The following is a 15460-nucleotide window of genomic DNA, read 5'->3' on the forward strand; positions in this document are numbered from 1 at the left end:
TTCGTAAATAAATAACGTCCTAGTTCCAAATTCATAAAAGCAAGAATAACTTCGAGTCGTATTAATAAATGGATAAAATGTCGCTCTGCAGCGATGAGAAGTGAACGAATAATCCAGTCAAAATTCTGAAAAGTTCATTTTCGGATAAATTCATTGGCAATATTAATTATGTAATATCTGAAAGGATTTTGAAACAATTCAATGAGTATTATATATATATATATATATACATATATATTTTTTAAAATGTTAATATCTGTTATTGTTATTCAAGGACAGAGAATGATTTTAAAGACATTTTTCATCGAGGCCATTTGTGCCGGTTTTGCAATGGTTTTCCACGCATCAGTTCACTATAAGCTTATCTACATTACTAACAGCAACAAAATAGATAGATTAAATATAAATCTAAAAATGTAATTATGACAGTGCTAGAAGAAAAAAAAAAGAAAGACAAATTCAAAAAAATCTCCCCCCACCCCAAATTAAAAAAAAAAAAATTTTAATCTATAAATCAGCCCCTCCTTGAAAAGTTTGAATTCTTTGGGATGATTGTCTCTCTTGAATTTTTCTTTCTGCTCTGTCTAACACTGTATTATACAGACCTGCCTTGTCCTACGAAAAATTCGTAGAAATACGTATTTTAGGCTCCAGCTACAGAGCTGCATAAGTCTCTTTGACTCAATAAATCTTGTCGAGAAGGAAAGTCTGGCTTCTTAGAACCTGTATTCAGGACTTTGGAGCATTTTTGGATCATGCTGAGAGTAAATTGTTTATTTCTAACGCAATTTAGAGTGACTTGTTTTCTTTTTTCCCTTTGAAACTACGAATTTTTGAAATTTCAAGTAGGCAGCTCTGTATTCTATACAACTTTACAAACTTTAAATATTACACAAGTAATCCCTCCCAACTTTTTCCCTTTAACGCTTTCATTTGATTATGGCAGTAACCTTATTAGATTAACGCATCTCCTGAGTTAGCGATACACCATTTTAACAAATTTAGAGACAAGGAAAAAATAACCAAAAAAAAAACAAACCCAAACTAATTAATTATATCATTAATTAATTGTAGATCTTGTGATTACGAAGGCAATGATTGTGGAGGGAGGGCTCTCTTTCTTCTTATGACTTGGCTGGGCCTTCCCTAGGCGCCCTCTTGGTGACTGAATCTTTTATAACTCCTATGACTTTGTATGGGTCTATATTTACATTGGTAGCCTGTGGACGAAAACAAGGATGAAGTTTTTAGAGTAAAGAATACAACAGAAAAAAAAAAAAATCCTAGGGTCTAAATCTCCTTGACATTAATGAGAAGGCTCTTAAAAATTGTTTGTTTGTAGGAGTTTAACAGCACTTACTGTACTTGTAATATCAGGGAGGACAATTGTCGCAGGTGATCTCGTATACGATGGATTTGGCTATGATAGGCGTTGGCAAGGATGAAATAAATCAGAGGATCAAACTCAGTTTACTACTTTGGGTTTCATTGCTGATGATAAAATCTGATAGTAAATTACCCAACCCATTCTCTCTGCCAGTTCAATCGTTACATCACACATTATCCCACTCGACTCAGATGTGAATGAATACATGGCTATATGCAGTGATGGATATTGTAAAAGTGTTAGTACAAAAAAAAAAAGGCCTTACAGGCGACTGGTAGTGTATGAAATAGAAATATTATTAATTCCATTTGACCTGCTGGAGGAATAAATCAAACATTGTGAAGTGCATTGAGGAAATCTGTGGAAATGCTTAAATGTAAATGTTGCCATTTATTAAATTTAATTTAGTGACAACTAACTAACTAATCATCGCCCAACTGGCAGTCTAAAAACAACAAAGAACTGAGTAATGCTATATTCATTCACTCTTCATCAATTTAACAGGATTTTTCTAGGTTAGATCACTATAATTCGCTCCTTCATAACATTCCAAACTATCTCCCCTTCACAAATTGCAGCGCAACCAAAATCACTCTAAGACAAAGGGCAAGAGATCATATAACACCCATGTTATTGTCATTTCACTGGCTACCTCTTGAATTAAGACTCAAATACAAAATTGCTGTAAAAAAAGGCTCCAAAAAGTTTTCTGATAGGTCTTTTTCTCATGCTGCCCCTTCTAGTTGGAACTCTCTTCCAATTTCCTTAAGAGAATTCAATCTAGAAGCTACTTTTAAGACAAATATTAAGACTTATTTTGTTAGGAAATATTTGACAGATTAAAACCAATTTCCGTTCATGGATTATTTTTCAAGATATTAAACGTCTTAAGAATATTTTGTCTATGTAGCTGTGATGGTTGAGCTGAAAAGGTGCCAAGAGCTGTTTGTATATGGAATAGGCGCGGTACAAATGATTTACATTTATTATTATTATTATTATTATTATTATTATTATTATTATTATTATTATTATTATTATTATTATTATTATTAAAAGACAAACGTGACCAATTCTTACTGTAAAAAGTTCCAAAGCACTAATATCCGTTCTAATTTCGGTCATCACACCCCTGGTGATGATGCGAACAAACGCTGGGATCTTCCCACTATCTGCCTTGTCACCCTGGAAGCAGAGAAAAATTTGAAAGCATAAATGTAGATGGTTTTAATTTTAAAAACATAAAAACTTCATCCTTGTTTTCGTCCACAGGTTACCAATGTAAATATAGACCCATACAAAGTCATAGGAGTTATAAAAGATTCAGTCACCAAGAGGGCGCCTAGGGAAGGCCCAGCCAAGTCATAAGAAGAAAGAGAGCCCTCCCTCCACAATCATTGCCTTCGTAATCACAAGATCTACAATTAATTAAAATTAGCTCAGTTGGTGGGCACTTTACAGAGCCTTAATATCATGATAAAAGTTCTGTCCAATGACAGGTGGGTGGATATCACTTTCCAGAACTGATGTCCTTATATGAGATCCTGAGATTTTTGTACCAATCAACGATTGCTCTTTTGATAACTCGCTTGTCAACATGTGTCAGCTCATCCCTTGATTTATGTTCAGGCATAGTAGTAGTAGTAGTAGTAGTAGTAGTAGTAGTAGTAGTAGTAGTAGTAGTAGTAGTAGTAGTAGTAGTAGTAGTAGTAGTAGTAGTAGTAGTAGTAGTAGTAGTAGTAGTAGTAGTAGTAGTAGTAGTAGTAGTAGTAGTAGTAGTAGTAGTAGTAGTAGTAGTGTAGTAGTAGTTAGTAGTAGTAGTAGTAGAGTAGTAGTAGTAGTAGTAGTAGTGTGTGTAGTATAGTAGTGTAGTAGTAGTAGTAAGTGTAGTAGTAGTAGTTAGTAGTAGTAGTAGTAGTAGTAGTAGTAGTAGTAGTAGTAGTAGTAGTAGTAGTAGTAGTAGTAGTAGTAGTAGTAGTAGTAGTAGTAGCTTTAGAAGAGATTGTGGTAGTTTTAATAGCAGATATAGAATAAATAGTAGTAAAGACAGTGTATGTTGTGTAACCTCACAGAACACGGTTGACAGAAAGTGATGAGTGGTTGTGTAACACCAAAGGTCCTGTGGCCTGGACCATGAGGTCTTCTATGTAATGGTTGCGTCACTGTCTCAACACTCATGAATTAATTAGTAAGGCTGGACTCGCAATCAAAAAACGAAATGCGTGTTTTAAACTCTTTTGAATCAAACGAGGTACATCAGCGTGTTCATCTCATTGAGAAATTAAAAACTGACACATAAATCAAGAAAATCAACCAGAAAATAGGGCATTACCATAAAATTCTAAAATTTGAGAAAGCTATTTTCAAAATCAAATCGATAACAAAAAAGGTTTTTTCTAGGCCGATTTTTATGAGACAAAGACAAATTTTATCCATTGTCAAGCTGATTCCAACACTGTGGTTTTCAAATTTATCGCAATTAGAATATTTATCATTATTTATTTTCACAAAAAAAACAATTCCCAATTGACTGCTCAGGAAATGAATACGAAACCCCTTGATGGATAGCGAGATAGGTGTTAAATTTTCACACGCACACACACACAAACACACCACACACACAGACAAATACAAAGTATGTCTTTCACTTCTGGCCAAAGTTGCCAAAATTACTACTTAGACTGGAATGAGAACAGCGAATCGGGTGTCTGATTAAACTTCAGTTTTAAAGATCTAATTGAATTTACACCATTATAATTCATAATAATAATAATTCTTGATATATTAGAGCATTAAAATATTTAATTCTTTTTACTATAAAGACATTTTCAATATATGTATTTTGTATTTATTTTGGCGACGATTCAAACACTTTTAATCATCTTTTTCCATCAGGCCGACTGATAGGATGCTGGACAACGATAACATTGTGATAAATAGACAGACGAGGGTGGATGTAAAGATGCTCATTGGAGTCTGAGGCGATGTCCAAATTTTTAACCCCACCCTTCCCATATGATTCCAAAGACATACAGTTTGACATGTTTTTCATAAATCTAAATGAGAAATGAAAACTTATATGGATGATGAGTAATTTAATTGGATTCAAGACACACTAACCTCTGTTTGTTTAGATCTAATAGCTCCGAGATAGAATGATGGTGAAAGAATAAAGAATAAATAAAATTTATTAAATAAATTCTAAATATATTTCTTTGTAGTGTCCATTTCATGGCAGTGCAGCGCCACATGGTGAATTAGAGCGAGGCAATTCGCTTAAAGCCTCAAAATGCAATTGAAATCTGTAGTTTTGCGTACAACTACACCACTGTGCACCATTCTGTTCAAATATCAAACCATTCTATTCAAATATCAAATCATGGTTACTAATTGAACCAGAAAATTTTAGATGAAAAATTAAGACCCTATTACCATTACCACAGACACCATCACCATCGCAACAACAACAACTACTATAATTAAAACTACGTCTACAACAACAACTACCACTACCACCATTATTACTACTACTACTACTACTACTACTGCTACTACTACTACTACTACTACTACTACTATGATAAATACGACAATAAATTGAAAGGGGTAGCAATGACCACTCGCTCTATCGTTCGTTGTCTCTAATCGTCATCTGCACAACCTCTGTATTGTCCGTTTCATGCGAGAGATGCCGAGATAAACTTCGGCTCCATGGGCCTAGAGACAATAAATGTTCACTTCCTATCACTTTAATTTAAAAAATATCTCCGTAAAATTTCATGAAGTACACAATGTCCATCTATGTGACTGGCTTCACTTCCGTTTAAATAAATGATGATTTAAATACGATCACATTCATGGTCACCTTTTCAAATCTCGATTTATAAAATGAACAATATTTAAACAGGAGAGCTTTAATAAAGTGAAAAATGGGTGTCGAAATAACTTTTGGAAAACTTTTTAATGAAACGCAAGCAGGAAGTCCACAATAACTTACGACTTTTCAAAGAAGCCATATGTTGTAAACTTAGTAGCATATTAAATATGTTACAGTGAATGACATAATCAGTCGGATGGTGAAAAGGTTTGAAATGAGATGTTGCCAAGTTTAGTTAGAAGGTCAATTTTTATCCAAAATGAGTCCTTGTCATAAATGATTAAATCAACCCTTTTTGTACATCTTCGGGAAATATCAAAACTTAATTTCACTTTAAAATATTTTTTACAGCTAGTCAAATTGAAAAAGTATGAAACTAGAGAAAAGTTGCAGGATACCTTTCCCATATATCTGAACATAACTTCATGAAAAATCATCCGATTTACTTCAAATAAAGATTAAAATGCTCTGGGGAGCATATTCTTTCAGAAAATGCAAAACCAAACTTTTCACCTTCCGACTGATTATGTCATGCACAGACACAAATAATCTGATCAAATGGTGGCTTCTCAAGAAAAGGGACCGAGATCGATCCCAGGTGCAGTCGAGATTTTTTTAGCTGGGTCAGTTGGATCTGGCAGAAAGTACTTTACGATAGACTGGCATCCTATCCAAAGGGTAGCAAGCAATTGCTGTGGTCCTGTGGTCCGTTTCACGCTACAGAAACTGGGATAAACTCCGACTCCATGGGGGCCTGATGGCTCTGAAGGACGACTTTTTTAAAAATATAATAAATATATAAAATTATAATATATATATATATATCTTTTTTATCTTTACAAAATTGTTTTCAAATGTTCTTACCAAGGCTGGGAATCCGCCTCCTAAAGAAAATGAATATTTTTTCAGATCATCCATAAATGCTGTGAAGAAGGGAAAAGAAAGGAATCATTGATGAATATAAATAGAAATAGATAGGCTAGTGTTACACAAACTGGTATTATATTAGATTCAGAAAAGTGAGTGGAGCAGGCACTTATGTTGGTAACAACAAGATATGAAGTGAATAGAAAAGTGCCAGAAGACAATAGAGAATAAAAAATTTTTCGCGGCGGTGGTGGGGTTTGAACCTGCGACCTTATTGGTACGACAACTCCGCCTGGCAGGTGAGAGCGTGGCTCTACCGTGTGAGCTATCCACGAACACACAAAAATATTTGTTTCAAACTCAAAGTCATTACTAGATCCCTCTCTCACCCACTTCTTGAGACCACCGATTCGTTCGTACACCACCATCGCGAATAATTTTGACCAGCAGTTAAGCTTAATAGCCAATATTCTCAACACAAACATATAACATAGAAACGATTGAGACATTGAGTATGCTCCGGTGTATGGGGTGAATTTTTAATTCAGAAAAGTGAGTGGAGCAGGCACTTATGTTGGTAACAACAAGATATGAAGTGAATAGAAAAGTGCCAGAAGACAATAGAGAATAAAAAATTTTTCGCGGCGGTGGTGGGGTTTGAACCTGCGACCTTATTGGTACGACAACTCCGCCTGGCAGGTGAGAGCGTGGCTCTACCGTGTGAGCTATCCACGAACACACAAAAATATTCGTTTCAAACTCAAAGTCATTACTAGATCCCTCTCTCACCCACTTCTTGAGACCACCGATTCGTTCGTACACCACCATCGCGAATAATTTTGACCAGCAGTTAAGCTTAATAGCCAATATTCTCAACACAAACATATAACATAGAAACGATTGAGACATTGAGTATGCTCCGGTGTATGGGGTGAATTTTTAATTCAGAAAAGTGAGTGGAGCAGGCACTTATGTTGGTAACAACAAGATATGAAGTGAATAGAAAAGTGCCAGAAGACAATAGAGAATAAAAAATTTTTCGCGGCGGTGGTGGGGTTTGAACCTGCGACCTTATTGGTACGACAACTCCGCCTGGCAGGTGAGAGCGTGGCTCTACCGTGTGAGCTATCCACGAACACACAAAAATATTCGTTTCAAACTCAAAGTCATTACTAGATCCCTCTCTCACCCACTTCTTGAGACCACCGATTCGTTCGTACACCACCATCGCGAATAATTTTGACCAGCAGTTAAGCTTAATAGCCAATATTCTCAACACAAACATATAACATAGAAACGATTGAGACATTGAGTATGCTCCGGTGTATGGGGTGAATTTTTAATTCAGAAAAGTGAGTGGAGCAGGCACTTATGTTGGTAACAACAAGATATGAAGTGAATAGAAAAGTGCCAGAAGACAATAGAGAATAAAAAATTTTTCGCGGCGGTGGTGGGGTTTGAACCTGCGACCTTATTGGTACGACAACTCCGCCTGGCAGGTGAGAGCGTGGCTCTACCGTGTGAGCTATCCACGAACACACAAAAAATATTCGTTTCAAACTCAAAGTCATTACTAGATCCCTCTCTCACCCACTTCTTGAGACCACCGATTCGTTCGTACACCACCATCGCGAATAATTTTGACCAGCAGTTAAGCTTAATAGCCAATATTCTCAACACAAACATATAACATAGAAACGATTGAGACATTGAGTATATGAGTAAAAAATTTTTTATTCTCTATTGTCTTCTGGCACTTTTCTATTCACTTCATATCTTGTTGTTACCAACATAAGTGCCTGCTCCACTCACTTTTCTGAATTAAAAATTCACCCCATACACCGGAGCATACTCAATGTCTCAATCGTTTCTATGTTATATGTTTGTGTTGAGAATATTGGCTATTAAGCTTAACTGCTGGTCAAAATTATTCGCGATGGTGGTGTACGAACGAATCGGTGGTCTCAAGAAGTGGGTGAGAGAGGGATCTAGTAATGACTTTGAGTTTGAAACGAATATTTTTGTGTGTTCGTGGATAGCTCACACGGTAGAGCCACGCTCTCACCTGCCAGGCGGAGTTGTCGTACCAATAAGGTCGCAGGTTCAAACCCCACCACCGCCGCGAAAAATTTTTTATTCTCTATTGTCTTCTGGCACTTTTCTATTCACTTCATATCTTGTTGTTACCAACATAAGTGCCTGCTCCACTCACTTTTCTGAATTAAAAATTCACCCCATACACCGGAGCATACTCAATGTCTCAATCGTTTCTATGTTATATGTTTGTGTTGAGAATATTGGCTATTAAGCTTAACTGCTGGTCAAAATTATTCGCGATGGTGGTGTACGAACGAATCGGTGGTCTCAAGAAGTGGGTGAGAGAGGGATCTAGTAATGACTTTGAGTTTGAAACGAATATTTTTGTGTGTTCGTGGATAGCTCACACGGTAGAGCCACGCTCTCACCTGCCAGGCGGAGTTGTCGTACCAATAAGGTCGCAGGTTCAAACCCCACCACCGCCGCGAAAAATTTTTTATTCTCTATTGTCTTCTGGCACTTTTCTATTCACTTCATATCTTGTTATTATATTAGAGTGCACTCAAAAACAAACAAAAAATTTTTAAGTTAATGAGTATATTATATATTTTTTTCCAATTTTGTAAAGTAACCAATATCACCAAAAAGAGTGGACATATAGCAAGAAGATAGACGGTTTTGGATTGAGTTAGTTAATATACTTCAATGAGGAAATAAAACTATAAGTCTATTGCCTACAAAATACTTCTTCTTCTTTCAGTTTATCCAGCATTTTGCAGGGTTGCCATAATGAATGCCACATCTCCATGCATCTCGGTTCATAGCATCATCTTCCTCCAGGCCCAGTTCTTTCATAATATCGTCCTTTACCTCATCCAACCATCTAGTCTTTTATTTTTGAGAGTTTTTTTTTTTTCAATTAGCCATGTAGGGAAAAACTTTTTTTGCCCTGATGATGGCCTGAATTTAATGGCTAAAAACCGGAAAGTGCAGTAAATTTCTGGCCAACTTTCAACCCTAATAACTATATAATAAATATAACAACATATATAAAAATCGACTGTGATTCTTAAAATCTTTTGACAGATATATATATATATATATATAATATAACTTTTTTTTTTTTTTTAATTTTTATATATATAACTTTTTGACAAATAACAAATTTGATGGCTTAAGATGAACACTGTTTCAATAATAAAGTTGAGGGTTATTTTCTAAAACAAATAAAAATCCAAAATACAGTTATTAATTTCTCAGCGTCACTCAATTTACAATTTTTTTCCGTATTTAAGACACAAAGTCAAAATTTTACCTCGTAAAACATAATATACAAGTTTGAAAAAATCGTCGTTGGCTTCTTCTGCCACGACCACAACCTCGTTGTCTTTTCTTGGTGTCTGAAATAAATGAAGTGAGTAACAATTATATTTTTTTTTAATGGAAAAGACTATTTTTTTTTATTTTTTTTTTTAAATGGAGTTCAAAATTGAGATGATGGGTTAGAATGATCAGAATAAGGATATTTAATTTTTTTCAAGTTTAAAGAAATGAACAAAGATCAGTCTCCTCATTGCCGGCATTTCTTTCAATTCAAGTTTTATGAATCATTTTTTTAATATAATTCACATTTTATGAGTTATTTTTCTAATAAATCAAGTTTTATTTATCATTTTTAAATATATAATTAAAGCTTTATGAATATTTGTCTAGCTCAAGTTTTATGAATCATTTTTCTTATTACTCAAGTTTTATAACTCAAGTTTAATAATTTCTTTTTATAACTGAATTTTATGAACAATTATTTTTTTATAACTCAAGTTTCACTAATTATTCTTTATAACTTAAATTTTATAATTATTTTTTTTTAATATATAACTCGAAGTTTTAAGAATTTTTTTTAATCTAAAGTTTTCATTGTTTTCATTTTAAAAATTCAAGTTTTATGAGTTTCAAAAAAAATAAATCTATATATAACTCAAGTTTTCTACGTTAAGCTTCAAGATCAAGTATAATAGCAATAGATCTACTTCTAAATAATAACGCTTGGCCGCATAAGAACTTACCAAGCTGGCCATAGCCACAGCTGATTTGTACTTCACCGTCAGACCAAGGGCTGAGTATAGAGTTACCAGGTCTGTGAAATAGTTACTGCGAGATACTACAAAGTAATCCTGAGCCGCCCTTCTCCAAGTCTCTACCATTCCTGAAAAGGGTCAGAGTAAAGTTTTAGATTCGTCAATGATTTTGATGATGATGATGATGATGAGGAGGAGGAGGAGGAGAATGAGAAAGGAGGAGGAGGAGGAGAACGAGAAAGGAGGAGGAGGAGGAGGAAAATGAGAAAGGAGGAGGAAAATGAGAAAGGAGGAGGAGGAGGAAAATGAGAAAGGAGGAGGAGGAGGAGAACAAGAAAGGAGGAGGAGGAGGAGGAGGAGAAGGAGAACGAGAAAGGAGGAGGAGGAGGAGGAGGAGGAGAACGAGAAAGGAGGAGGAGGAGGAGAGCGAGAAAGGAGGAGGAGGAGGAGGAGGAGGAGGAGAATGAGAAAGGAGGAGGAGAACGAGAAAGGAGGAGGAGAACGAGAAAGGAGGAGGAGGAGGAGAACGAGAAAACTATTGAAAAAGATTCACCTATAAATGTCACATGATGTGAAGAATATTCATAAATGGCTTTACCTTTCTTGAGTTCATATGAATGGAAATCAAACAAATTTGATTTTGAACCAAAGTGACATAGAGAGAGTTAAAACTACAAAAATTAGCAACTTTTCCAGGAATTGCAATTTGATTTTTTTCAAGTCATACCATACAGTATAATCGAAATTACTTCATCTATTAATACCTTGGTATCTGTTAGGACTGAGAAAGATCTGATTGTGTGGATGCAGCTGACTGGACCCTGACTTAGGCAGCAAATCCCAGATGATGGCCGGGTACATAGCATTGGGGAAACTTGAATGGGCTTTTTGCAACCTGGATGGAACACAAACAAATGAAAAGTTAATAATAAATGAGAGCAATTAAAAAACAACAAAAACAAAAAAACAAAACAGAAACAACAAAACAACCCAAGCCTAGTTTGTATTTTTCATCCTGCATGGCTCTTTTTCCTTCCCTCCTTCAACATTAATCACACATTATACAGTAACATTGACTTAGGCAGCAAAATCCCAGACGGGATGGCCTGGTGGGTACACATTGAGGAAATTGGAATGGGCTCGTTGCAACCTGGATGGAACTCAAACCACCAAAATTAAAAACGAAATAACGAAAGAGAAATAAACATTTTTTTTCAAACCCCCAAAAAAGAACAAAACAAAATACAAACAAAGCCCAGTTATTTTTTAGTTGTTTTTTTTTTTTTAATATATATACATCAAGGCTTTTCGTCCTTCCTATTTCAACACAAATCACACTTTATAAAGTAAAGCTTATTGATACAAAAAAAAAACAACCCAAAAACAAAATAAAAATGCTCTGGTGACCATATTCTTTGAGAACATGCAAAAAATGCAAATCCAAAATTTTCATCTTCCAACTGTTTATGTCATGTACTGACACAAATGACGAAATCCTAGCAAGACGACTCACCATGTCATAGAGAGTTTCATCATGTCCATATACTGCTCAAAGCTCCAGTTGACAGGGTCGTGGGCCTTGATGGTCACCACAGCATGTAGCGAGTCAAGCTTGAAGATGTTGGAAGAGGAAAAGGACAGAGGTGTCTCGACACGGCCAAACGTGTGCTCTGCTGTAAAACTGTTAGTCAAAAAAAAAAAGGGGGGGGGGGGGGGGGGGGGGGGGAGGGAGGAGATAAGAGAAGGAAAAAAAGATTGATTATATAAACAAATCAAATAAGTATGAATATATGAATAAATAAATATATATATATATATATATATATATATATATATATATATATATATATATATATATATATATATATATATATATATATGTATGTATAATAAATATATATATAACTCATCGCCATGTCAGTGTAAACAAGATTCGAAAATTGACTTGGGAGTTCTGAGTATCAAATATCATTTGAATTTATACACCCAATTGACAAGAATGAATCTTGCTCCACAGACTACCCAAGTTCTTAAATTTTGCTATTCTAAACGTTTTCACTTTAAATTCAATTTTTCGATTCTACTTAACACCCCCCCATATAATATTGAATCAAGGCAGTGAGTCACATACATATTCATATCATGTGGTTTTTTTTTTACCACAAAACTACATTGCTCACTATACTTTGTTGCGTTATGGTTATGGCTCGTACTACATGTTACGTGTTGCTGTTGGTCAGGGACCCCTTGTAAAGCACTTTGAGCATGTTTAGTGGATATTACGCTATATAAAAGCTCAAGCTCAAGTTTTTTTTATACTTTATAGTGATTCGTTTAATATTTAATTCATACAGTTCAAATTGCCTGTGAGGCCTCTACTCTTTTTCTATTAGTGCTTTTACATTATCTGAGACAGCTTAAATAGGTACTCATCATTATCATCTGGAATAGTGTCTTGAGTAATTACGATGCTAAATATAAGGATACCATAGCCAAGCGAGTAGAGCTTCATACTAGCTTGCTGTTGAATAATTCATAAATTCTAAAAAAAAAAAAAAAAAGGAAAAAAGTTGAGCTTTTATATTGCGCACGAAATATCCACGAAACGTGCTCAAAGCGCTTTACAAAGGGGCCCTGACCAACAACAGCATGAAACATGTAGAACAGGCATTGTCGCCTGTTAGACGATATTACAATTTTTTTTTCCGACAAAATCAACGCTGTTAACGGTCAGGTACTCATTTTAAACCTGAGTACAGTGAGAGAATGTGAGTAAAGAGCCTATTCCAAGGACTCAACTATGCGCCGAGCATGCAAAGGCTTGAACTCAGGACCTTCGATCCGAAAGCGAGTGTTATACCACAAGACCACAATTTTACCATACCTTATAGTAATATGAATTACTGTCATTTTCTAAAATTTTCTCAAATATATATATACAGGTAAATCATGCAAAAGCAAAATAAAATAGTTTACAGTTGCATAACTCTTACAGATACTCTACAGGGTATAAAAATTATTTGTATTAGACGCAAAACTATTACTAAAATCATTTAAGTATAATACCAAAAAAAAACCAAAAAACAAAAACAAATAAATAATAATTTTTAATAATAAATAAATAAATAGATAGATAGAAGATAGATAGATAGATAGATAGATAGATAGATAGATAGATAGATAGATAGATAGATAGATAGATAGATAGATAGATAGATAAATAAATAAATAAATAAACTTACTTTCTATACTTGCAGAAGTCACAATTCTTTGCAGATTCTATAGTGATTCTTTTCAGGCTGTTAAAAGAAGAGAAATAATTTTATAATTAATGAATATCATAGACTAAATAAATTTTAAAAATATTTTTACAATTCCTTTGTTGGGATCTGATTGATTCTGTCACCCCAGACGTGCCAACCATCTTCAAACATTTCAAAAGATCAAAGATCGATCATATTTTACCTAATTTGAATGCTAAATTTCTCATATTTTGTCCCCAAAAATCATATTTACATCACGTGCACCATCCAAAATTTCAAATTTAACATTTATCAGGGTTTCCATTTCAGGGGCCAAAAAATTTACTGAACTTTTTACACAAACACATCAACCCGACCCCAATCTGAACACTGGAGTCCAGGAAGTAAAAAGACATTGTGTGCTCACTTTACAATACGGGACATGACATTATAGTTAAGGATAACAATAGATCAAATGTTTGTTTGTTTTTAAGGGCTTTACGGTGCTTGCAACACATTAAGGTCATATCAGCGCCAGTAAAAAGGTAGAAAATGGGATAGTAAAAAGTTCTAGAATAACAATTAAAGCATCCAAGAATAATGCAGACAAAGGGGAATGGGGAATTGGTTCAAATAGGGAACAGATGTAGATTCCAACAGATTCCAATAGATTCCAAATGTGATTTTACTTTAATAATAATAATAATAATAATAATAATAATAATAATAATAATAATAATATATAATAATAATAATAATAATAATAATAATAATAATAATTTAAAAATAATAAAATAATAATAATAATAATAATAATATATACTTTATTCATTAAAAAAATGGAAATTCGTTTACAGACGTGGCATGCATAAAATTGTATAAACACAAAGTTGAGAATCTATGGCGACAATGTATACATACTATATATATATGCTAATGCACAAAAATGTAAAAATATACAACCAAGAACCAATAGCAACCCTTTATATATTAATTTGATAAATTGAGATAGGCCATACCTCTGGCCTTTAGTCCGAACTTGTGTGTGTATATTTAAAAGATAGTATTTAATTTAAATCACAGTTGCTCATTAAAAATTCGAACACCATGTGGTAAAAATGAAATAGGCTTGTATTCTGTGTTTACTGGATGGAGATTCGTTTTATAATTGGTTCACATTCCCTAAGCTTTTGACTTATAATAATTTATAATAATTGAGCTTTTATATAGGGCAATATCCACTAAATGTGCTCAAAGCGCTTTACAATGGGTCTCTGGCCAACAGCAACATTTAACATGTAGGACGGGACATGACGTCTGTTATGCGATATTACCAAAAAATATTTTCAGACAGAGACAACGCTGTTTAACGACCAGGTACTCATTTTACACCTGAGTATGGTGAGAAAATGTGAGTGAGTAGAGAGCCTTTTCCAAGGGCTCAACTATGCGCTGAGCAAGGCTCGAACCCAGGACCTTCCGATCCGAAAGCGAGTGTCATACCACTAGACCACATAGCCGCACTTCCGTTTGTCCAGTGATTGGAAACTGTACAGACGTGTTTTTTTTAAACTTACTGAATTCCGTAAATATATGAAAAATCGGTAAACCCTGATTTATGGAGATTTTATCAAGTTAGTAGAGGAAAGGAAAATCCTAAAAAATCTATATGATAATCATCATCAGTAGCCTGGCTACTCAGATTCTCATCAAGGTGGAGACCATATTTAATGAACTTCATTCAACTAATCCACCTTTATCATTTTCCTCCGTTTTGTTAGAAATCCTAGCTATTTGCATTTAGCATATATTTTAGCCTTTTCCAAGGACTCAACTATGCGCTGAGCGAGGCTCAAACCCAGGACCTTCCAATCCGAAAGTATCATACCACAAGACCACATAGCCTCACATTTTCAAAGATTACATATACCAGAGGCGACTATTATAAAATATATATTCCAAGATTTCAGAC

General features: G+C 34.4%; 1 protein-coding gene across 5 annotated transcripts in view; it reads right to left on the reverse strand.

The window, feature by feature from the left end:
• Window positions 1-802: 802 nt before the first annotated feature.
• LOC144975143 (uncharacterized) overlaps window positions 803-15460 on the reverse strand; it is a 76159-nt gene continuing 61501 nt past the window's right edge. For 3 of the 5 annotated variants that reach the window (XM_078918922.1, XM_078918924.1, XM_078918920.1), the window contains 8 exons: window positions 13489-13545; window positions 11760-11927; window positions 11011-11141; window positions 10235-10374; window positions 9484-9568; window positions 6129-6187; window positions 2468-2572; window positions 992-1220 (listed from right to left, as the gene is read on the reverse strand). In XM_078918922.1, coding sequence (XP_078775048.1) covers window positions 1125-1220; window positions 2468-2572; window positions 6129-6187; window positions 9484-9568; window positions 10235-10374; window positions 11011-11141; window positions 11760-11927; window positions 13489-13545 — 841 coding nt within the window. In that variant the 3' untranslated portion in view covers window positions 992-1124. Of the gene's footprint in view, window positions 1221-2467; window positions 2573-6128; window positions 6188-9483; window positions 9569-10234; window positions 10375-11010; window positions 11142-11759; window positions 11928-13488; window positions 13546-15460 lie in introns of all 5 variants that reach the window. The other 2 variants (XM_078918921.1, XM_078918923.1) reach the window with 1 other exon arrangement.

The sequence above is a fragment of the Berghia stephanieae genome, chromosome 6, assembly GCF_034508935.2.
Source record: "Berghia stephanieae isolate SIO BIC M18660-M18661 chromosome 6, UCSD_Bste_1.3, whole genome shotgun sequence".
In the NCBI taxonomy this organism is placed as follows: Eukaryota; Metazoa; Mollusca; class Gastropoda; order Nudibranchia; family Aeolidiidae; genus Berghia; species Berghia stephanieae.